The 26,078-nt window shown below is 38.0% G+C and overlaps 1 protein-coding gene across 3 annotated transcripts in view; it reads left to right on the top strand.

Moving 5' to 3' along the window:
- Nucleotides 1-26,078, top strand: part of CSMD3 (CUB and Sushi multiple domains 3) — a gene marked incomplete at its 5' end in the record, with an annotated part of 631,488 nt that overhangs the window by 281,157 nt on the left and 324,253 nt on the right. For all 3 annotated transcript variants that reach the window (XM_082045128.1, XM_082045129.1, XM_082045130.1), the window contains one exon: nt 2,276-2,397. In XM_082045128.1, coding sequence (XP_081901254.1) covers nt 2,276-2,397 — 122 coding nt within the window. The remainder of the gene's footprint in view (nt 1-2,275; nt 2,398-26,078) is intronic.

Consider the following 26,078-nt stretch of genomic DNA (forward strand, 5'->3'; position numbering starts at 1 on the left):
AATCCCTTCATCCAGTTCATTGATAAAGATATTGAACAGAACTGAGTCCAGCGCAGAGTCCAGCACAGAGCCACAAAGATGATTAAGGGAGTGGAGCATCTCCCTTATGAGGAAAGACTGAGGGAGCTGGGTCTCTTTAGCTTGGAGAAGAGGAGACTGAGGGGTGACCTTATTAACGTTTACAAATATATAAAGGGTGAGTGTCATGAGGATGGAGCCGGGCTCTTCTCGGTGACAACCAATGATAGGACAAGGGGTAATGAGTTCAAACTGGAACACAAGAGGTTCCACTTAAATTTGAGAAGAAGCTTCTTCTCAGTAAGGGTAACAGAACACTGGAGCAGGCTGCCCAGGTGGGTTGTGGAGTCTCCTACTCTGGAGACATTTAAGACCCACCTGGACACCTTCCTCTGTAACCTCATCTAGGTGTTCCTGCTCCGGCAGGGGGATTGGACTAGATGATCTTTCGATGTCCCTTCCAATCCCTAACATTCTGTGATTCTGTGTGGCCCCAACACTGAGCCCTGGGGAACACCACTCATGACCGGCCGCCAACTGGATTTGACTGAGTTCACAACTCTTTGGGCCTGACCATCAAGGCAGTTCTTTATCTATTGAAGAGTACATCTATGCAGGCCATGAGCTGCCAGCTTCTTCAGGAGAATGCTGTGGGAGATGGTGTCAAAGGCCTTACTGAAGTCTAAGTACACAACATCCACAGCCTTTCCTTCATTTACTAAGCAGGTCACCTTGTCGTAGAAGGACATCATGTTGGTCAAGCAGGACCTAGTTTTCATGTATTCATGCTGACTGGGCCTGATCAGTCAGTTGTCTTGTATGTGCCACCTGATGGCACTCAGGATGATCTGCTCCATGATCTTCTCCATCAACGAGGTTAGACTGACAGACCTATAATTCCCTGAATCCTCCTTGCAGCCCTTCTTGTAGATTGGTGTCACGCTTGTCAGCTTCCAGTCAACTCCTCAGTTAGCCAAGATTGGTGCTAGATAATGGAAAGTTGCTTAGTGATCACCTCCGCCAGCTCCCTCAGCACCCTTGGTTGTATCCCACCTGGCCCCATAGACTTGTGAGCGTATAAGTGGTGTAGCAGATCGCTAACCATTTCACCTTGGTTTATTGCTGCTTCATTCTGCTCCCCATCCCTGTCTTCTGGCTCAGGGGGCTTGGTAGCTGGAGCACAACTCCTCTGACTACTAAAGACTGAGGCAAAGAAGGCATTTAGTATCTCAGCCTTTCCCTCATCTTGTGTCAATACGTTTCACTCCACCAGATAATTTCACGTATCTTAGTGTGATTATTTTTTTTTTAAATTCAGTTAAGCAAGATGGTCTGTCAGAATACAGAGAAAGTAATTTTTTTTATCTTCTGCAGTTTATTTTTGGTGTCATAATAATCACTGGAAAAACAGGGTAAGCTTATGTTTAGCTGAAGTTGCATGTCAGGTCTACAGCCTCATACAGGAAAAGATAAGCAACAGTGCATTCAGCAAAGATCTGAATATCAAGGGACCATCAAAAAACTTTTATTGACTTCAACAACGAATTTACTGCCTTAAAAATGTCATTCTCAAGCAGAAAGCACACAGTTTATGTCCTTTGTGTTATTTGTGATGTGAGATGCAACCTACAGTAAATAAGGATATCAGTTTGTTTTGTTTAAGATATGATACTGTAAATAACCACACAGACTTTGATTTGTAAATAAACGCCTTTTGTAGTCTTTAAAAATACATAACACTACTTTGTGTAAGTCTAACTTCTACAAGATTCCTTTAAAGTTTTCAGTGGTTCAGCCATTGGTAAAATGGGTTGGACAGTAGTCACAACAAAAAAAAATGCTGACACGCCACACACCAATACATATACACAAAAAGTGCGCAGTGATAAAAGTGATCTTTGTATGCCACTATATAACTCTTGTCTTTCAAGACATTAGTGAAGGTAATGACATAAATTACTTCTTAAAGTTTACTTTTAAAAATAAATGGAGCAGTTTCTCTTACTGTAGTTACCTTTTTTACTCCAAATATACTACTTTTTAAAAAAATATTATAATCTTGGACATAAAAGAAAGTCTATTTTACTTTGTCAGAATAGCTAAACATAAATATTCTATGATCTTGTATGAGGTGGTTCTATTTTTGTGCAATGACATTTTAATCTTCACATCTTGATTAATATAAATTAGAGGTTGGTTTATGAACTTGATACATGTATTTTGTATGTGAATTAAATGGTGAACTTTCATTTTGCAGTCAAGACTTGTGGATCAAATCTTCAGGGACCTGGAGGTACTTTCACATCACCCAATTTTCCATTCCAGTATGACAGCAATGCTCAATGTGTGTGGGTCATCACAGCTATCAATAGTAATAAGGTAAGTTTGAAATTCTGGCTTTTATTGGAAAAAAAAAAAAAAAATAGACTGACATTTTTCACTAACATGATTTGCCTCTACAGTCCAGCTGCTGTACTTGGTGCATTGCAGCTATTTCTAAGAAATGGCTTATATTAGATGAGTATGGACAGATGTTAGAACCTGTTGTTTCCACTAAGAGTGTTTTGCTTTTCATATGCCAAGTAGATGGCATCATGTTTTTATGTGATTCTCTAAATGAATTCCCAGAAGCAAGTAACCAATGGTATGAAGTGATGTCATGGGTCAACTAATTTTGTGTTGTAATCAGTAGAGCTGTTTTATGTATAATACTGTTTATAACATGTTTGACCTTAGACTATGTGAGAAATCACTGAAGTTCAGTAATTCACTTTCATTTCGTGAAGGACTGTTCTGAAGTTTTGTAATCTATTTCATTGTCTGAACCACTATATTACAATCACTTATGCTTTATACCTACACTTTAAACCAAAAGTACTAGGAGTTCTGATAATGTCAGATGAGTCAAAGTAAAGCAATAAAGCTAAGATATGACACCAGTTGTCTTTAAATTCAAGACCCAGACACCTGGCAGCAACAACTGTATTCTGTTTCCAGGTGTATAATTTTATCTGAACCAAGAGTAATGAACTTGTTTAGATGTTATAAAATAAAAATTAGCTGGACAGCTCAGGAATATTTTATAAAGTACTACCAACGTCTGTCATTGCTGCTAGAGGGGTGCATTTTACCTGCTAATTTCTGTCTTATATTGCCATCTGCATCACACTCCATTAATTGATCAGAGGGGCCTACCCCTTCGCACCTGAGTTTATTAATCGCAAAGCCAGAGGACTCGGTCAAAACCTGATTACATTTCAGAAACAGTTTAGCTACATTGGTTCATTTCTTTCTCTAATCTTCTGTGTGGAAGCCATCCTTATGTTCCACTTTGGAAGAAGAAAAAAAAAAGGATATTTATTCAAGTGATTAGAATATTCATAATGAAGGTAGGTGTGTTTAGGAAGGGAGACCACAAAAAATGTGGTAAGAGTCCTTGAAAAATTACACAATCTCTCTCACTCAGATGGGCACAAAGTTTAAAAGACCAACTTCTCTGGCCCAAAAAAGCTTCATATATTTATTTCTTTAACCAAAAACTTTTAGTAGGCAAGATGAAATCTGTGCACATCTAGAATTTCAGAGAGAAAGTTCGGTCAAATGTGGCAGTGGATAGAATTTAATATCGTATTGTTTGAGGAAATTAAATGCAGCTCTTACATTTTGAACAAGTGCTTTAAATGGCTTGAAAAACACCATTGAGCTATTGTATAGAATGAATTTAATACTTTTTAAGGTGTGTTTTTCATAAAATGGTTTCTTTTCTTAAATTCAGCAATGGCATGTCTACATAACAAAAAAGCCAAATAAGATTTGATACATTCTACAAATGGTAGAAGCAAAACTTTAAGCTCATAGACTGGTACATAGTTACTGACAAGTCACAGGTGACTGAGGGGTTAAGATATTAATGACTTCAAGAGGGTTAAGGCTTACACTTAGATGTGGTGAATGCACTCAAGCCTCCCTCCTCCCCAGTGTTAATGTTTTAATGTTGCTTTCCTCCCCACTAATTCACAACATGGTGATGCAGAGTTATCTTCAAAACCTCAGAATTTTATTTTGACCCAAAGTATTTTTACTGAAGCATTCAAAACCATTATTTCTTAGCATTGTTTTCCTTACAAATTTCCAGTTTTTGCTCTTAAGGAACTTTGAATTTAAAGCTGAGTGAAAAATTAAGAAAACAGCAAATTCATTTTCTCTTGTCAGTGTGGTTCACAGAGTTACAGAAAGATTGAGGTTGGGGTGGACCTCTGGAGATCACCTAGTTGAACGCCCCTCTCAAGCAGAGCCACCTATAGGCAATTGCCCATATGGTCTTTGAACATGTCCAAGGATGATGACTCCATAATCGCCCTGGTTAACCAGTACTAGTGCTTGGTCACCCTCACAGTGGAAGACTGTTTCCTGATGTTCAGAAAAAATCTCTCGTGTTTCAGTTTGTGCCCATTGCCTCAGGTCCTCTCACTAAGTGTTACTGGAAAGAGTTTGATTCCATCTTCTTTACATCCAGCCTTCAGGTATTTGTATGCTTTAAAGTCTGCCTGATCCTTCACTTCTCTAGGCTAAACAAGACCAGCTCTCTCAACCTTTCCTTATATGAGAGATGCTACAGTCCCTTAATCATCTTGGTGTCCCTTCACTGGATTCTTTCCAGTAGCTGCATGTCTCTCTTGTACTGGAGACATAAAGTTAGGCTAGTTCACCTTTCTCTCAAGTCACTTAGATGATCAAGCTATTCCATGTCTATAAATTCCAGTTCTAATGAAAACAAAATAAACACCTTCTGTAGACAGAGGTCATGCCTATAGTAGTTCAAATAAAGGCTTTGTAAAAAGTTATTTTATATTTTTTTTCTGAAACTGTAAGTACTACAAAGTAGCATGTTAGCATAAAATCAAAATTGTTTCAGTCCCTGATTGATAAAATATATATAAGCATACACCCAGTTTTAATATTTGGTAATGGAGCATAATTCATAAGTTGAACATCTGCTGTTCAGTAAAATATTTCAGTGCACGCACGATTCAGTTTGTTTTGATTAGTACTTATGTATTGCATTTACATCGTGAGGTTTTGACAACAGGAGGCTTCAGGAGTGACTTCTGTGAGAAGTGATCAAAAGCTGCCACCACGTTGGACAGAGCCAGTTCTAGCTGGCTCCAAAATGGATCCACTACAGGACACAGCTGAGCAAATCAGGCAAGCTAGTGGCACCTCTGTAATAACACAGTTAAGGGTAAAAAATGCTGCACAACAGTAGCTGAAGGGGTGGAGTGAGAAAATGTGAGAGAAACAAACCCAGAGACACCAAGGTCAGTGAAAAAGTTGTGGGAGGAGGTGCTCCAGGCACTGGAGATGAGATTCCCTCACAGCCTGTGGAGAAGACTGTGGTGATACAGTTTGTGTCTCTGCAGTCCATGGAGGTCCACAGTGGATCATATATCCAACCTGCAGCCCATGGATGGCCCCCTGTCAGAGCAGATGGGTGTGCCCTGAAGGAGGCTTTGACCCCATGCAGAGCCCATGCAGGAGCAGGTTTCTGGCAGGAACTGTGGCTCATGGACAGGAGTCCACGCTAGAGCAGATTTGTTGGCAAGACCTGTGAATCCATGGGGGTCCACACTGGAGCAGTGTACTCCTGAAGGATTGCACCCCACGGAAAGGACCCATGCTGGTGCAGTTCTGAGAATTGTAGAATCATAGAATAATTTTGCTTGGAAGACACCCTCAAGTCCATTGAGTCTGGCTGTTAACCTAACACTAGCACTAAACCGTGTCTGTAAGAACCTCATCTATCCATAAGAAAGTTCTTGAAGAAGTGCAGGCTGTGGAAGGTACCAATGGTGAAGAAGGTTGTGAAGGACTATCTCCCATGGGAGAGACCTGACACTGGAGCAGGGAAAGAACATGAGGACATAGGAGCTGCAGGAACGGAGTGTTACGAACTGATTGCAACCCCAATTGCCTGTCCCCCTGCACCACCTGGGGGAAGGGAAGAGACAGAAGAGTCAGGAACAAAGAAGTGAAATTCAGCCTGGGAAGAAAGAGGATAAGAGGAAGGTGGCTTTAGTTTTGTTCTTATTTCTTGCTTTCCTACTGCTATTTTTAGTTGGCAATAAATGCATTTAATCTTCCCCAGGTTGTGTCTGTTTTGCCCATGATGGTAACTAGTGAGTGATCTTCCTGTCCTTATCTCAACCCGTGATTTTTTCATCCCATTTTTCACCTCCTGTCCTGCTGAGGAGGAGTGGTAGAGTGGCTTGGTGGGCAACTGCGAGCCAGTCAAAGTTAAATGACCAAAATTTACATATATATCTGTCTCCTCATGTATTTAATACTGTGAAAGCATTGAGGATATAGTAAAAGAGTGAAAAATATAGTTATGAATGGGTCACTTATTTCAAATTTAGTATGGATTTTTAAATAAGGACATAATCAAGAATGCCTGCTAGTGGATGGTGCTTCAGAGAGTTTGTCAGTAATAATAATGCAAAGAAGAAATGGCAGATTAAGCAAGATATTTTATTTCAAAACATGGAGGTTGAAGACTATTCCTGCACTTCTGTCATGTACCACTGAAATGACTAGATTAAGAGAAATTTTAGTTTCATCATTGGCAGATTCTATTGCAAGGAGTTACAAGGTTAATTATAGACATGCTTATAATAGCTTCAGCATTACCCAGAAAATACTGTTCTTTGCATGTTAGTGGTTGGACATAATGATACCTCTTTGATACTGCAATTAAATGCAGACTCACAGATAATTATCAAGTTTCTGAAACAGTGGGTATATAAAAGGTTTACAATGTTATCTGAAACAACATTCAGATATGTTTATAGTTTTCAGCATAAATAGAAAAGGTGTCTAATACTGTTTAGAAGAACCTAAATTTGTTGAGGTTAAAAGACAATGGGATTGTATTACAAGTTAAATCAACTTCTTTTTACGATATATTGAAGAATTTGCATGTACAAAGTTTTTGCTTACCTAATCAGTGGTTTAATATGTTCAGTTTTGATTCATGCTAATATTGCCTTATTGGACTGAACATAATAGGGCTTGCCTTTCATGACTGTTAAAAGGCATAACTTTTGATGTTTGCCTTGAAGTAAAAACTGTCATTGATGTGTAATGAAGATTAGCCATTAAGAGTTATTTATAATGACTACAACAAACAATGCCATGGTGTTCATTGTTACATGGTAATATTTACAATATTTTATATCATAGCCACAAGAACCATGAGGCTTTACTGAGCCTAGTATTTCAGGACTTATTAATCTGATATTTCAGAGATCCTTCTGTTGCATCATTTGCAACAAAATAGCTCAGAAATTGAGAATCTTCTAAGGGAAAAAGTACTAGATGAAAGACCCTGAAAGGAACTTAAACTCTAGCGTAAATGGACATTCTCCTGTGCCTACATGTCTACTCTGGGGTGGATACTATGATTTTCTTCTCCGATTGGTTTCAGAAATAAGGTTGATATCAATGCAACAGAAATATTGTCCCAGACAATCAGCTACCTCGTTAGCTTTGTACTACATTGCTGTTGGTCTCTTGCTTCATGCATTTAACGAGGCATGCTATTCATTCCCAAACCTTGTTGGCAGTGGAGCAGAACCATGACTCTCTTAAAGAGAGACAGCAGTTTGCAACCTCTGAGGTGGAAATGAAAAGCCCAGAGGAGAAGACTTATTTTATTTAGAGTCTTGTGTAAGTAAACCATGGGTAGAGGAAGATAATGATTTCTGATGGGTTTAACCCATATATATGTGTGTTTATATAAAGATATATTTTTAGTAACAAAAAACCATTTCTTTCCCTGCCCCCACCCCCCCCCACTGGAAGACTGATTCAGTTAATATCAACTCAATAGAAAAAAGAGAAAAGCCTTTTCTGTGAAACCTGCTTCAGCACAAACAATGATAAATTTACTTGTGATTAAAAATAGCAAGTGTATTTAAATTTCCCTGCACTAAATGCCCACAATATCTCATCTTAACAGAGAAAACACTGGTGGATTGATTTTAGCTTTTTTTTTTTTTGTTGTTGTTGTTGTCTAAAGCTGGCAATCATTGCTATTTGATATTGTAAAACATTAAATGTTATTTATTGAACTTAAAGAATTATTATGATGAAAGCATTTTCATGTTGTTATAAACATTGCAAGATATTCTGTACTGTGTTGTCTGAATGACAAAATGCCATTTTGAATGTTTTATTGCTTCCATAACTCAAATATCTACTGCTGCTTGCAGTGATAGAAGTTCTGCAGCTGTTCCTTGACCTTTTTCAGAAAGTCTTTGCTGTTAAGTTTAAAACACCGAACGAATGATAAACGTGATGAAATTCCAGACAATGAGGGAAAGAAAGCTGCTATCTGCTATTAATATGCATATGATAGGAAAAAAACAACAAATAAAATGAAAGACATATGTAAATTTGTAGATTATAAATGCACAAATTACCAGTTTGACAGGTAGAGTTAAATCATATGGCAATTTTTGATTATATGAATTCTTAAATTATGATACTTCAAATGCTCTGGATATTTTGCCAATATAAGAATGATGAATTTAATTCTTTTGTTCTTAGCTAATACCTAAAAAATACAAATTTTATGTATTGTATATGATAATATTAGTTTGTATATCCCTCTGCTGTAGCTTAACATAAGAAATTTGACTCATTGCTGGTGAAGTAAAAAGTCTGTTTCCAGCACTATGCCAGGGCACAATTTTTTGTTTTTATATCTTCACCTGCTTCTTTTTCATTTGTTATAAGGTAAAGCTTAAAAATTGCACAATTTCCTCAGCTTCACTTAACATAAAAGATTACTGTTTGTCGGGCAGTGAATTCCCTGGTTTGTTAGGCTTATTTTGCCATATACAGTTTCCTCAGAGCTAAATTAGACCTGTTAGCCACTAATTGCTAGACAATTGTTATTACAGCACAAGCATTCTAAAATCATTTTAGAACAAGAGAAAGCCTAATAATGCTGAGGTCAATTGTCAGGTCAACACAAATCCTGGCATTTTTTTTACTAGTAATGGCAAAAATTCTGTTTGCTGGGCTACATTAAAACATAGTTCAGGTTGTTTACTTAAAAGGAAAGTGTGATAAAAAAATTGCAATTTTAAGTCCTGATTTTGCCCTTCGAAAGGATGGGCTACAATATGATCAGTTTAAATTTAACTACAGGCTAAAATACCAGTGGAATTTGAATTATGGCTATAGTTCAGCAGAGTTCAAGTCTTATGAATTATACTTGCTGAATTTTTTTTCTAATCCACAGTGACAGAAACACTGTGGAAAACATCAGTGCTAGAATGACAGCCTTTCTGACAGATCTCAGCCATATTCACACCACATATCTTTCACCACCATGCATCAAGGAGAAAAATAAGCAAAAGTGTTCCTTTTTTCTAAAAAAAAATCAAGTTGTTTTCCAAAATTGTAAGGAGAAACTAAATATATAAGCTTATTGTCAAATTTAGGTGGATCAGAACACTAGATCCTAATTCTCTTAATTTTATATGGCAGTAATTTTAGAAAAAAAGGAATTTTACATGAGCACATGTTTGTTGTTGTGTTTTTTTTTTTTCTTTAACACTATCGTATTCAAAATTCTACATTCAGTGTATTTCAAGCATAAATATACTCTTACTACCTCCATAAATATATTCTTTAGAATACAGGTTTCAAATGTGTTTCAAATGTATATAGGTTTCAAAATTTTACTAGTGTTCACATTCTTATCTTTTTATCCATTACATTTTAAAATTATTTTGAAATGAATAATGATTTATGTTTGAGAGCTGGGAGATAGCTGGATTTTGCTTTTAAGGTGGGTTTTTTAATTATTATCTTTGTGTTTGTGTATGCCAGATATCTGTTAGGAAACCTATTATCTGAAATTTGTCATAATGGCAGAAAGTACTGAAAATTTATGACATCTGTTTCCAGCTGCTGTAGTCCTTTACTTTCTGAGAAACTGTTGAAATAGTTTTAAATACCTGGGAAACTCCTCACATGATATTTTCTTCAAGTCTGAAGAAGGTTACTGAAGAAATAACTCACAATTCTTATTGAGTTTACATCATATATGGTTCTCATGTAATCACTGTATATTAGGATGTTCTTATTTTTGCTTATATTCTTAAATTCCATTCTTCCCCTCCTCTTTCCTTATGTCATGATGTTGCTGTTTTCCTCTTGCAAAAATTTCATCTTTTTGTTTCTGAGTTTTTGTGCTTTTTAGGCTAAGCCAAAAATAAGCAAAACAAATTCAGCATAAAGCTGAATGTTTACATTTAATTTACCACAGCTGTGTTATTTTGTTAACCATGTCAAAACTGTCAGTGGAATATTTCCTAAGCTTGCTGTCAAGCCTAAATCTGGTTACCATCCATATTTGTTCATGTTGACAGTATAAATCTCAAGCAGGCTGGCTGCTTCAGTGTGAACTCAAGCACTCATTTAATGAAGCCCATTTTGGTCAGACCTGTTGGAACAAACTACACTGCAGCTCTTTTTACAGGCAAATGTCTCAAACTTAGCTTTTCCTAAGCCTAGTGTGAAGATATACTATAGCTATTACAGTCAGTGAAATTATCGGAAAATATGAGCATACATAAGCTTATACACTATATATTTTAATCATAATAATGCTTTTCATCCATGCAGATTTGAAAAGCTGGTATTGCATTTATCAATAGGAGATAATGTACTTTTATTCTAGATGAAACTGGAAAGTAAAAATATTTCAATTCTGTTCAGAACATTAAATTCCTTTGTAGTGGTAGCTACACTGTTCTTCCGTATTGTTCATGAACATTTTGATCCAGTTAAAAACAAAGAAACAAGCAAGCAAACAAACAAACAAACAAACAAAAAAAAAACAAAACAAAAACCTGACTGATGTATATAATGCAGTTAAAAAAACAATCTTAGAAATATATGTGGATGGAGGGGAGATTGTCTCAGTGAGGGAATAAAACCAATTGTTGAATGAGATAATTTGGAGTCAGGAGGTATGTGCATGTACTTCGGGTAAGTGTTGGAGAAAAGCAGTGAAATAAAAGAGACATAGAGGAAAAAAAAAGTAATTGCAGAGTGATAAATGACTTGTCCCATTCTGTAATTTTACTATAACATTACTTTCATTCTGAAAGGAGGAGAGGTCCATTTTCTCAATTATTGTAGATTTCATCTCAACAAATATTTTCCTGCCATTTCTGTGACTGTAGGAGTGATGTTTTACACTCTGAAAATATGATCTGCCCATAGGGAATAGGTGAGAGACTGTGCTTATTGCAATAACTGCAACAAAAGCAATTACTTCTATTTCAGCCATCAGCAATTTTAGATTCTAGCCATAACATGAATTTCAGGTATTAACTCCACCTTTAATTAAAACTTTAGACAGAACTAAAGACCACATAAGAGTTTTAGTTCTGTTCGTCTTTCTATAAGTTCCTAACATTGGTCTAAGTTATGTCTCTCAGACACTTTGAATTCAAACATACGTTCTTTTTTGTACTTATGACGAATATCAACACCCAAGCCAGAACTTTTAAAGACATGTATGCATATTACCCAGAGACTTTGATAGGAAGGTTCCGGTGCTTGCACAGAGAAATTCCTTCATTTTGTAGACTCATAGAATCATTTGGGTTGAAAGGGACCTTAAAGACCATCTAGTTCTGACTCTGCCATGAGCAGGGACACCTTCTGCTAGACCAGGTTGCTCAAAGCCCCATCCAGCCTGGCCTTGAACACTCCCAGGGATGGGGATTCCACAGCTTCTCTGGGCAACCTTTTCCAGTGCCTCTCCACCTTCATTATGAAGAATTTATTCCTTGTATCTAATCTAAATCTAGCCTCTTTCAATTTAAAGCCATTACCCCTTGCCCTATCAGTACGTGCCCTTGTAAAAAGTCCCTCTCCAGCTTTCTTGTAGACTCCCTTTAGGTACTGGAAGGCTATTATATGGTGTTCTCAGAGCCTTCTCCTCTCCAGGCTGAACAAGCCAAACTCTCTCAGTCTGTCTTCATAGGATAGGTGCTCCACCCTTCTGATCATCTTGGTGAACCTTCTGTGGACTGTCCCCAACAGGTCCATGTCCTTCTTATGTTGGGGGCCCCAGAGCTGTATGCAGTACTGCAGATGGTGTATCGTGAGTGGAATAGAGGGGGAACCTCAAGGTTGCTTTTAATCCATTCTCTGCCATGTCTTTGTGTTTGGGATTGCCCCGACCCATGTGCAAAACCTTGAAATTGTCCTAGTATAACTTCATGAGGTTTGCATAGGCCCACCTGTCAGCGTCCTTCTGGACAGCATCCCTTCACTCTAGAGTATCAACTACACCACTCAGCTTGGTGCCATCTGAAAACCTGCTGAGAGTGCACTCAGTCCCACTGTCCATATCACTGACAAAAAAATCAAACAGCACTTGTCCTGGTACTGAGCCCTGAGGATCACTAGTCAGCACAGGTCTCTACTTGGACATCAAGCCATTGAGAATAACTCTTTGAGTGTGACCATCCAACCATCCAGCCAATTCCTTGTCCACCAGGTGGTCCATCCATCAAGTCCATGTCTTTCCAATTTAGAGACAGGGATGTCGTGTGGGACAGTGTTGAATGTTTTGCACAAGTCCAGGTAAATGACATCAGTTGCTCTTCTCTTATCCACCAGTGCTGTAATCCCATCACAGAATACCACCAAATTTTTCAGGTATGATTTGGCCATATTGAAGCCATGTTGGCTGTCATAAATTGCATCTCTGTTCTCTATGTGCCTTAGCATAGTTTCCATGAGGATCTGCTCCATGATCTTGCCAGGCTCAGAGGTGAGATTGACTGGCTTGTATTTCCCTGGTCTTCCTTTTTTGTTTTTTTAAAATGGAGGTTATTGTTCCCCTTTGCCAGTCAGTGGAAACTTCACTGGACTGCCACGACTTCTCAAAATATCATGGATAGCGGCTTAGCAACTTTATCCACTGGTTTCTTCAGGACCCACAGATGTATCTCATCAGGTCCCATGCACCTGTCCATCTTCAGGTTCCTTAGAAGTTCTCAAACCTGATCTTCTCCTACAGTGGGACATTCTTTATCCTCCCAGTCCCTGCGTTTGTCTTCTGTGACGTGGGCAGTGTGGCTGGAGCACTTGACAGTGAACACTAAGGCAAAAAAGTCACTGAGTACCCCAGCCTTCTCCATATTCCAGGTGACTAGGTCTCCCATTTCCTTCCAGAGAGGGCCCACAATTTTCATAGTCTCCTTTTTATCATAGATGTACCTGTAGAAGCTTTTGTTGTTGCCCTTGATGTCCCTGGTCAGTTCTAATTCTATCAGAGGTTTAGTCTTCCTAACCTGATCCCTGGCTGCTCATACAATTTTTTTTTATTCCTCCCAGGCTACCTGTCCTTGCTTAAGCCTTCTGTAGGTTTCCTTTCTGTATTTGGGTTTATCCAGGAGCTCCTTGTTCATCCATGCAGGCCTCTTCACATTTTTCCTGACTTGCTCTTATTTTTGGATGCATTACTCCTGAGCTTGGAGGAAGTGATCTTGAATATTAACCATCTTTCTTGGGCCCCTCTGCCTTCCTGGTCTTTATGCCATGGTACTCTACCAAGCAGATCCCTGAAGAGGCCAAAGTCTGCTCTCCTGAAACCTAGGGTAGTGAGCTTGCTGTGTGCCCTCCTTGCTGCTCTAAGGATCTTGAACTCCACCATTTCATGGTCACTGCAGCCCAAGGCTGCCCCATCAGCTCCTCTTTGTTGGTGAAAACAAGGTCCAGCATAGCACCTCTCCTCGTTGGTTTGTCTAACACTTGGAGAAGGAAGTTATCACCAATGCATTCCAGGAACCTCCTGGATTGCCTATGCCCTGCTGTGCTGTCCTTCCAACAGATATTGGGGAAGTTGAAGTGCTCCATGGGGACCAGGACTCATGAGCATGAGGCTGCTCCTATCTGTCTATAGAGATTTTCTGGTTAGGTGGCCTGTAGCAGACCAGTCTAAGTAGCCAAATGTCTGTTTGTGGCACCAGTCCTGAAACCGTTTGTTGATTTGCCAGATTGAACTGTCCCCCCACCATCCCTGTGACCCAAAGGACTGATGGAAAAACTACCTGAGCTCTAGAGTCCCTTACTGCTGCTCCCAGGTCTCTGTAATTCTCCTTAATATTCCTCAGAGTACTCCTGGCTGTGTCACTGCTACCCATGTGAAATAAAAGCAGTGGCTACTAGTCACTGGACTGTACAAAGCTTGGTAGTCTCTTAGTGACATCCCTGATGTGAGCCCCCAGTAAACAGCATGCCTTTCTAGAGAGTGCACCAGACTGACAAATGAGTGCCTCTGTACTTCTCAGAAGAGAGTCACCTACTACTGTCATTCCTTACCTTTTCTTAATTGTGCTGGTTGTTATATAGGGAGCAGATTGGACTGCCTTACTTAGCTCCAGCATCTCTCCTGAGTGACAGGTCTTTCCTCTTCAGTCTGCAGAGTGATGAAGTGGTTCTGCAAGGACACCTCAGACGTCGGGGGAAGTCTCTTCTTCCTGCTGGTCCTTGCCATTACAAGCTTCCATTCTTCTCCATTATTGCCCCCCCTCCCTTCTGTGTGTGCCGGTGGGGGGATTTTTGGCTGTTTGGCTGTGGGCTATGGGTCCACTGCAGACTCTGCTTGGAACCAGGTATCTAACATCCACGGGTCCTGAGGGAACTCCCTGAAGTCATTGCTAGGCAACTCTCCATCATCTTTGCTAAATCAGGAAATGGGAGAGGTGCCTGAGGACTGGAGGAAATCAAATGTCACTCCAGTCTTCAAAAAGGGCAAGCAGGAGGACCTGGGTAACTATAGACCAATCAACCTCACCTCCATCCCTGAAAAGGTGATAGAACAACTTATCCTTGACACTGTCTCAAGGCATATCAAGGATAAGAGGGTCATTACAGGCAGTCAACATGGCTTCACCAAGGGGAAATCATGCTTAACCAACCTCATAGCCTTTTATGAAGACATGACCAGGTAGATAGATAATGGCAAAGCAGTGGATGTGGTCTATCTTGATTTCAGTAAAACATTTGACACCGTCTCCCACAGCATCCTCACAGCTAAACTGAGGAAATGTGTTCTGGAATATCAGGTAGTGAGGTGGACTGTGAATTGGCTGAAGAAAAGAAGCCAGAGAGTTGTGGTCAATGGGACAGAATCTAGTTGGAGGCCTGTATCTAGTGAAGTCCCTCAAGGGCTGGAACTGGGACCAATAATATTCAATATATTCATCAATGAGGGAGTAGAGTACACTGTCAGTAAGTTTGCTGATGACACCAAACTGGGAGGATTGGCTGACATGCCAGAAGGCTGTGCTGCCATCCAGCGTGACCTGGACAGGCTGGACAGTTGGGCAAGGAACAATTTAACAAAATATAACAAGGGCAAGTGTAGAGCCTTGCATATGAGCAAGAATAACTCCAGGTACCAATATAAGTTTGGGAATGACAGTGTACGGGAAAGGGACCTGGGGGTCCCCGTGGACACCGGGATGACCATGAGCCAGCACTGTGTCCTTGTGGCCAAGAAGGCCAATGGCATTCTGGGAAGTATTAGAAGAGTTGTGGTTAGTAGGTCGAGAGAGGTTCTCCTCCCCCTTCACTCTACCCTGGTGAGACCGCATCTGTAATATTGTGTCCGGTTTTGGGCCCCTCAGTTCAAGGACAGGGAACTGCTGGAGAGAGTCCAGCACAGAGCCATGAAGATGATTAAAGGAGTGGAACATCTCCCTTATGAGAAAAGGCTGAGGGGGTTGATTCTCTTTACCTTGGAGAAGAGGAGACTGAGGGATGACCTAATTAAAGTTTATAAATGTGTAAAGGGTGAGTGTCACGAGGATGGAATGGAGCCAAGCTCTTCTTGGTGACAACCAATGATAGGACAAGGGGCAATGGGTTCAAACTGGAACACAGGAGGTTCCACTTAAATATGAAAAGAAACTTCTTCATGGTGAGGGTGACGGAGCACTGGAGCAGGCTGCCCAGGGAGATTGTGGAGTCTCCTTCTCTGGAGACATTTAAAACCCACCTGCACGCCTTCCCATGTAACCTCATCTAGGTGTCCCTGCTCCAGCAGGGGGACTGGACTAGATGATCTTTTGATGTCCCTTCCAAACCCTAACATTCTGCGATTCTGTGAACTCCTTCTCAGCTTCCCTAATGTTACACAGCCTCCTCATCACATCCTGCAGCTCAGCCACCTGGTGCAGGAGCTCCTGCTCCTGGGTACATCTTTTGAAGGCAGGTCTACCGCCTGTCCCTGTCCCAGGAGAAAGGTCTGCACTGCAGACAGCTTCTACATTCAGCAGCTCCATCTGCATGGAGACATTGGCCACCACTGGGATAGATGGTGCAGACCCTCCAGACAGAGCTGCAAGCTTTATTCTAAAAGGGGTGCCCACCACTCTACCTTGAGGGTCAGGTAGGATGAGTGTCCTTGACCTGTGCAGATGGCTGCAGGACAGTGTTGCGTCCTGTGTACTTCAGGTCTGCCACTCACCCAGTGGAATGCCCATCCTCGAAGAAATGCTCTCCCTGCGCGTCCTCCTGTACGAAATGCTGTGCCACATCCAGGATGAAGTGCCACACCCTGGCTGAGGCGCCATGCTGGGTTTACCAGCTCTGTTAGCAGCACTCCCAGTCACCAATGCTCCCCAGACATTTATAGGCATGGAGGTGGTCACTGTTGCTCTGGCAATGCCTAGGTCTTTTCAGCATCTCCTGCTAGAGCTGCCAGCTCCTGGTGTGTCTCTCTGCTGCCCTCACATTTCCCTGCCTCAGGAAAACCAACTGTGCACAAATAGCTGCCACTCCACTGCGAATCAGGCAGGCAGGCTTCAGAGCAGCTTCCCTCAGTGACTGACTTTCAGTCTTTTTTGTTTGATGAATTTTTTGCACAGAGACTTGTCACTTTCCTCCACAGTTGAGTTCACTTCGTTGCTTTTGCGAGTCATCTTTATAGTAAATTTTTCTGCTCAGTGTATACCTTTTTCTGATATTTGACTGGAAAATGGTTGGTTGTTTGTTTTGTATGAAGTGACTCCTCTAAAAATTCATGGTACCATTCTATGGTGGGTTAACCTTGAATGGCTAACAGGTGCCCACCTGGCTTCTCTTTCACTCCTCCTCCTCAACAAGACAGGGGGAAAAAAAGGCAATTAAAAATCTCCTGAGTTGGGATAAGGACAGGAAGATCAGTCACTAGTTACTGTCATTTGCAAAACAGAGTTGACTTGGGGAAATTCAATTAATTTATTGCCAATCAAAGTAAGATAATGAGAAGTAAGGACAAATTTAAACCAACACCTTCCCGCCACCCCTCCTTTCTTCCCAGGCACAACTTTGGTCTCAACTTCTCTGTCTCCTTCCCCAGGCAGTATGGGTAGGACAGGGTATGGGGGTTGCACTCAGTCCATAACAAAAAAAAAAAAAGAAAGAAATAAACAAACACACAAAACCAAACCAAAACCAACCACCACCAAAGCACAGACTAAGCCAGCTTTATTGACTTTGGTAAACTTCAATTTATTAGCATTTTGCTCTCTGGTATACAACTTTTTATTTAATATTTACAGATATTCCAAAACTGTTTTGCCTTTTTTGTTTACAGCTGACCTTGTTGCTATTCGGAATTTTGTCAGCCTAAATAAACAAATATGATCCTAGGTTAGCTATGTTCACCTTCCTAATATGGATATAAAATTGTTTTTAACCACATAGCCATGTGTTTTTATACCCCATAAGTTGTAATCAATAGCATCTTCTCTCACCTTTCTCTAAAATCCTTTCATTCATTCCTCATGCTACTATATCAAATGCTTTCCAGGCAGGCTGTTGTGTTCAGCTAGATGTGATAGGGAATAATTAGCATGTTATTCCCAATATAGTTATCCCTGTATTTTTAACAACTGCAGTAAAGGAGATATGGAGAGATAATTTTATGGAAGAGAAAGACTTTATGTAGATCATTGTCATCTAACTTTAGTCAACAGAAGGCTAATTGCCATAGTTGGTAGACGTTTTTATTTTAAACTGTCTCTCCAGTTAATGAAGAGACATTAGTTTCACTAGAGGTAAAAATCCTAATGTCCTTATTAATTATTTATTGTAAGAGGAATATCCAAAATAGGTAAGATTAATTTATCTCCAAATAGCTTATTTGTACAAAAGCACTGGCTCCAGAGGTAGTAAATGACCACATTTTAGAAGATGTCTAATTTTTAGTTGATTCAGTTTTCACAGAATCACAGAATGGTGGAGGTTGGAATGGGACTTCTTGTCCAAACCCCCTGATCAAACAACACCACATAGAGATGGTTGCCCAGGACCATGACCAGACGAGTTTTTAACTACTCCAAGGAGGGAGACTCCACAACCTCTCTGGGTAACTTGTGCTGGTGCTCAGTCACCCTCACAGTAAAAAACTGTTTGCTGATGTTCAGGAAGAGCCTCTTGTGTTTCAGTTTGTGCACATTACCTCTGGTCCTGACCCATCAGTGAAAAGAGCCTGGCTCCATCCTATTTGCCCCCCTCTCTTCAGGTATTTATATACATTGCTAAGATTACCCATGAACATTCTCTTCTCTAGGCTGAATAGTCCCAGTTCTCTCAGTCGTTCCTCATAGGAGAGATGCTTGAGTCCCTTAATTGCTTTTGTGGCTGTTTGTTAGACTCTCTCCAGTATATCTGAAGCTCTTTTGTACTGGGAAGTACTGGACACTACATCCAGATGTGTCTCACCACAGCTGATCAGAGGGTAAGGGTCACATTCCTCAACCTGATGGCAATACTTTTTCTAATGCAGCTGAGTATAACATTCACATTCTTTGCAGCAGGGGCATATTGTTAGCTCATGTTCAACATGGTGTTCACCAGGGGACTCCCAGGTACACTTCTGCAAAGCTGCTTCCAGCTGGGTGGTCCTAAGCATGTACAAGTGCCTGGGGTTGTTCCTCTCCAAGGGTTGGACTTGTCCCTTCCCCTGGTTGAACTTCATGAAGTTGCTGTTGGTCCACTTCTCCAGTCTGTTGAGGTCCCTCTGTATGGCAGCATGACTCTGGCATATCAACCACTTTCTTGGTTTGGTGTTGTGGCAAACTTACTGAGGGTGCACTCTGGCCCATCATCCAGATCGCCAATGAAGACATTAACCAAGACTGATCCCAGTATTGTCTACTGGGATACACCACTAGTTACTAGTCTCCAACTAGAATTTGTGCTGGTGATCATCACCCTCTGGGCCCAGACTTTCATCCATTTTTCAGTCCATGTTACTGGTCACCCAGTGCATACATCAACAACTTGCCTCTTACAGGAGATAATGTCAAAGGCCTACATGAAATCCAGGTAGACAATATTCACTGTTCTCCTCTCATGTACCAGGTTAGTCATTTTATCATAGAAGTTACCAACTTTACCAACTTTCATAAAGTTGGTAAAGCTTGACTTCCCTTTGGTGAAGCCATGCTGACAACTCCTGGTGATTTTCTTGTCCTTAATGTTCCTGGAAATAGTTTCCAGGACTAGCTGCTCCATGGTAGTATTAATGTTAAATAAATTTATACCTCAGTATAAATAATTAAAATAAAATTATACCTCAGTCTAATAATAAATGATAGATTCATTATATTTTCCTACTGAACCTATTATTCTAGAATCAAATACAGAACAACACAATTATTTTGATGGTGGGACCTGTGATTCTATGAAAATTATGGAGGCAAAGCCAATCAATCAGACTGCAGCATTTCGTTAGCTTATATCATCAGATATAAATGCACATCATTTACTTGCTGGGAAGTAGTCAGACATCCTCAGCCCAAAGGCAATTAACCATCCTGAGGACATATGAGGACACACAAATATAGACGGAATGCGTTTTCTTCTCCTTGCTTAGTTTCACTTCTACCAGAGAATTTCTTTTGATTGATAAGAAAAAGGTGGACATGGCATTATCAGCAGTCTATAGGGTTTTTTTGTTTGTTTGTTTGTTTGTTTCTTTTTTCTAGAGTTAACAGTGAAAATTGATGAAAGTAGATATCTTGTGGATATGTTTCAGTGAGGTGGATTCCTTGCAATTGTTAATATGTTCAGATCATTCATACTGTGTTTTTTTGCAAAATTATGTTTGCAGAAATAGAGTTCTTTGCAGAGCAATGATAGAAGTTCTGGCACCAAAGAAGTGACCAGAATTTCCAAGTCAAATCTTTCTGTCTTCTGTTATCTTCTAGGTACAAATGCCATTCCCATATGATGTTAGTTGTTATATGGGTCATTTCCTTCAATGTCTAGATCAAAAACTTCAACTTCTTTTCTAATAACTTAATAAAAATGAGTGAAATTAATTTTACATACAACCACTAGCAACTTTTAGAAGTATAATGAGACAACACTTGCAAGGGTTAATAAATTTGATGTGAGAAAATAGAAAATATAAATATAAAATATAAAGTTGTATGATAATTTGTATTGGGAACATGATAAACGTACTGACTTAAGTAAAAGGCAATGTGTTTGCTTAATGATTTAGTTACACTCTTTTATTTCCCTTTGTGGATACTATATTGATAGTTCAATTAAATTGTGTAATTAAAATTAGTTTTTTTATCTTTGTAGAGGCCTTATTTATAAGTTAACTTTTTTTTTTGTAGAATGCTTCTTTTTATTGAGTCTGCATAAGTTGATTAAATGTTGAGATTGTATACCTCTGATTAATCAGTCTTGGAAACTCTTTTTGTGAATACAAGCCACTACAATACAATACATAGTTTTATGCAAACAGAAAACTATAGCATGAAAAAAAAATACAATCTCTTCATGCTCTTCTTTTAATGAGCTGTCCTTCTATTTTAAGACTTTCAAATAGTATTTGTTCTCAAGACAGGTAAGGACTATACATTTGCTTTCAATTATTTTCATCCCAAAGTAAGTAATTTTAAATGACCTTTATAAATAACTGATTGCAGTATTAGCCTCCAAGGAAATGTAAGTGACATTTAGCATTAGTATTGGAGTTAAATAAAACCAAACCAGAACAAAACAAAAAACCCCTTTTAAAGAACTGCATGAAAGAAATTATGTCATGTTTACAAATGACTGTGCAAAGCAGAATTCATCTGCTATCTGTAGGACTGAGATTACCGGCAACAACTGACATATAATACTCCAGGATAACCCCACCTGATTTTCATCTGCCTTCACAAATGAACACGATTCTCTTGAAGACCCTGTATCTGGTTTGTGTGGATATTTTGCCTGCTTTACAGTATCTCAGAGGGTAATACTTAAATCATTCATGTGAGTGAATTCCATTTTAGATGTCCAAAGTGAAGATATCCATATGCAAATACCTAGTCTCGCTTCATAGTCAAGAAAGGTAAATAGGAACTATTAAGGTGTGGTTGATCTAGTGTGTGTTATCCACCTTTTGATGAAATAGATTACACTCTAGACATATTTTTAACTGGTTATGATGAAGCCTACATAAAATATAAATGTTTGCACTGTAGATGTCTACAGTTAAGTATGATTAAGCCTATTGACAACAAATGGACTGAACAATATACAAGTAGCTTTCCAGTTCAGTTGGTGAGCATTTATGTCTTCAAATTATCTTATGGCTTTGTGTGTCACCTGCTTTTTTCTACAATGTTCTATAAATCTCCAAGTTTTCTCTCTCCTTTTCTTGTCCCTCTATCCCTTTTATCATCCTCTCTGATACTCAATGATTAAATTAAATCTAATTTGAAAGCACAGAATTGCTTAATATTTAGACTCTTTCTTTTTGGGTTGTGTTTTGTTCCTGCAATAGGTGGCTACCAGAGAGCCAATTAAACTATTGTTATGCTACACAGCTGCTAGCAGTTCTTGGATATTTTGAATCATTGGATTATATGCAATGTGCAGCAAAATAATATGTAATAATATTGTATTTTTGCTACATGTTTTAATTCAAATTTGTTCCTTACTATTAATATTATCTAAGATATAGCTCACTTAAGCTATATCTTAGCTTATTTTTAAGTACTCTTCTGAGGATAAAAGATTCATAATAGCTTTATAAACTTCTTCATTATTATTTTACTGGTAAAATGTCAAATTTTATGGAGTGAAAACATTACTATACCTCCAAAAATATTTTTAGAAGTACATTTGCATTGGAAGCTTTAGGACAACAGATGCACATGTGGAAATGCATACAACTTTAAACCATTATGCTTCCCCTTTAGAAGCAGTTCTGAAGCACATATACTAATTTCTGTTACAATTCTGCTTTGTATGTTTTGAAATTTTAAAAAGTTGAGTACTTTACCTGGAACACTGCTTAACTCAACATATTTTATTGAGTGCATAACTCAACGTATTTTATTTTAAATAAATTGGTTGTTTATATTTATATGTGTCTATGGAGGAAGAAGAAAAGAAAGATTCCTTTTTCCTAACAGTAGTGTCTAGAGACATGTTTAATAATATCCTCTGAAAAAAACAGTTCATTGGTAGTCTGCTACCTGCTGGATACCTCACAAAAGCTACTATAAAAGTACAAAATATCAAGGACTACTGCATAGCTCTTTGTGAAAAAGATTAGCAATTATTATTTTGCTTGATTTTGAGTAAAGATATTATTCTCAGCTCTGGGATTATACAAACACATATCTGATATCATTAGTTGACTTGTAATTTGTGAAATGATAGATCATGAGTATGGTGGTAAACTGTCTCAGCTGGAATTCTGCATCTTTCTTGTGCCTACCTTCCAGAACCCACTTTTGATGGTGTTATCCCACTATCCAGAATGTTGTAGTTCAGGCAAATAACTGGTGAAATATATTTGTCCGTAGTATTGTTCCCTGAAAGTATATCTGACCATTTGAAAATATTTTGTGGTCCCTCTGCATTTTTCTTTTGTTTTTATTTTTATTCAGTTTTAAATGAGATTGTGGGGTGGGGCATAAATACAACAAATACATAAATACATTTTAAACATGGTCACTGTTGATATGGGTCAATAAAAACAATGGATCAAATCCAATTTATACTGATGATGCTCATATCTTGTCCTGGAAAACTGGAAAAAAGGACTTTACTTGAATTTATAGATCAAGAATACCTGTCCTTGTGCTTCTGATTACTATGCATCTACTAACCAGAACAACATCACAGTTTAGTAATGGTAATCTGATTCAAAAATATATAGAACATAGTAACAAATCAACACAATTTTCCCTGAAGTGTTTATTCTTACAGTAGCAGCTAAAATGTAGAATCACCTTGAGGTTTTACTTTACTGTTAAACTGATTCAAGGATGCCACCTGCCTTTGGTTTGCCATTTACAACTTTTTCAGAAAAAAAAAAAACAAACAAGACAAAATGTGAGATGACTGGTAAAAGCTGGATTTTGGGCAGGTTTATAATAAAATTATAAGTTTACTCATCTTACCTAAGTCTCAGTTTTTGTTTTGAAAGGTTCCAGCATGCTCAACTTTAAATGCTGATACAATCAAAATACTGTTTTAGTATTCTAAAAGGAATAATCAAGATAATGAGCACTGACAAATCAAGCCATCTTTGGATCTGTTCAAACTAAATCTAACATTGTAAAACAAAAAATCTGAAAATGTATCTTATCACTAAGAGTATAATACTCATTTTCTTGCCATTCAGGCATATTTGCAAAGATTTCAAGTATATTTTTTATTGTACATTGTGTACTTCACACGTCAAAGATAAAGAGCAGAGGACGATTTTTTTTTTTTTTTTAATATATATATACACACAGTTGTTTTTCACAGTTACAACAGACAAATGCTTGTGCCTTACATTTGTAGTTTATGAGTATATGCCTCTTGCGTGTTGGATATTGACAGCTCTGCTGTTGCTGTATGTTACTCTTGCTCTATTTGTGCAAATTCCCTTAAAATGTAATGTCTCCAAGTGTCAATCAACAAACATATTTGGCAAATGAATGGCAAATTTACTCTGCTAAACCCAAAGTTTGTACTGTAAATCAGGTCAGATGTGGTATGTTAAAATAGAAATAGATATGTTGAAAATAGAAATAGATATGTTGAAATAGATTAGTAGGTTAAATGGAGTTGCTTGCTTACCCTTTAATGATCTGGAGTTATGAAATATTTCATTTGTACTATAACGTGTCTGGAGTAGTTTTGGTAGCCATTTCTAACCCTCTTCCAGCAGAGGTATGCATGATATGCAAAATAATTTACTGTCTCAAGCAAAAATATTTGACTTTTTCCTATAGATAAAATACGGTCCTATTGATGGTTACTGTTTCTGGTTTTGTTTTACTACTGGCAGTTTTGTACAAAGTTGCAGTATTTTCTAATTTTCAGTCGATCCAGAAACTTTTAAGAAGAAATCATAGTAATAACAACTGCAAGAATAAGATTTTCACATGTTAAAATTCCAAATTTTTAGAGCCACTTACTATAATATAATATTTTAATTTTTAATATATTCCTAAACTTTGAAAGTTATTAATGACTTCATTGCTATTACTTATGGTAAAAATGTGACTGTTTCACAGATTATGATACAAGACAGATGTAGACAAATCTATGCACTTTACAAAGTCATTCCTATCCAATATCACAATTTTAGGTGAGTTACAAAGACAGTGGGCCAGAAATTTTTAATAAAACATGCATTTTAGTGCAGCAAAACTTTTTTTTGATGTACATCTATTTTATTAAAATTATAAAAGCTTTCTTAGAAAATAATTTCAGATTGTCAGATTGCAGAACTGTGAGACATTACATCAGAACAGCCAATAGTCTTCTAGGATAAAACTGAGCATCAAAAATTAGGTGATTCACCACAGATTAGTGGAAAGATATAAGCTTAAGCCTATGATTTGAACAATAAAAGCAAACTTAGGGTTGCTTTTTTGCATGTGTTCCACAGTATTCCCTAAGGAGTGAGATATTTTTAACTGAGTTAACAAATATTGAAAAAACTTACATTTCTCCAGTGAAATCAGTGAAATGAAGGAAATATTTTGAACCTTAATCATACAAATAGAATTGTTTTGTTTTGTTTTGTTTTGTTTTGTTTTGTTTTTTTCTGGTCAGCCCTAATTGAAAAAAAAGATAAAGTATTTTGAAACACTTGGTGCTTACATTTTCTTTAACCTCTGTCCTCCCCTCCTCTCCAATGAAACACATGTACCATGAGCTATTCTTGGCTGTGCCAAAGAAAAGCTGTTTTAGCTCTCTGACACTGCTTATAAAGACCAGTATTTCAACTACAAAAAAGATGAATGCTTTTTATCGATTTTGTAGTTTTTCATTAATATGAAATATCTGGAAGGATAGTAATTAAAGTATGTTTACTGTTACACTTACCAAGAAATACAGGATATCAGATTAAATTTCTCCTTGTATTTAATGGAAAACAAGATTAGGATTTAGATGGATGAAGTAATTATACAAGTTTTCTTAGCACTTGGATTTCATGATATTATGAATATAAGTTGAAGTTTCTTACGCTGTAGTGCTTAAATATTGATATTATTGCAAAATGTGTTTCTGTTAATAAGTGAAATATACTTTCAACTTGAATTCAATACTAATATTCTTTGCTTAGAAACTTCCATGTTTTATTGTGGAGCTTTACCATGTTCTGATATAACTGCACATCTAATTGCACATAATATAAATGTGGACCAAAAATGAAGATGCTTTTCTTTTCTGTTATTTTTTCTTTCTTATTTGTGGTTTTTTTTCTTTTTTTCTTCTTTTAAATTTTATTTTATCAATAGTGAATGAAATATGTGTCAACCTTAAATCTAGTTAAGGAATTCAGTTTAAATTCTTATTTTTAGGCTTACAAATTTTGTAGTTAGAACAACACAAAGCATCTAGAATATTTTCTTACACTAAGAAGATTAAGAAGATTTATGTGTGGTTTTGTCTGCTTTATTCAGACAATTAGAGCTAATCAGATACTTGCCTGCACAATTTTCCATGTC

The sequence above is a fragment of the Streptopelia decaocto genome (assembly GCF_964273445.1).
Source record: "Streptopelia decaocto genome assembly, chromosome: 2".
In the NCBI taxonomy this organism is placed as follows: domain Eukaryota; kingdom Metazoa; phylum Chordata; class Aves; order Columbiformes; family Columbidae; genus Streptopelia; species Streptopelia decaocto.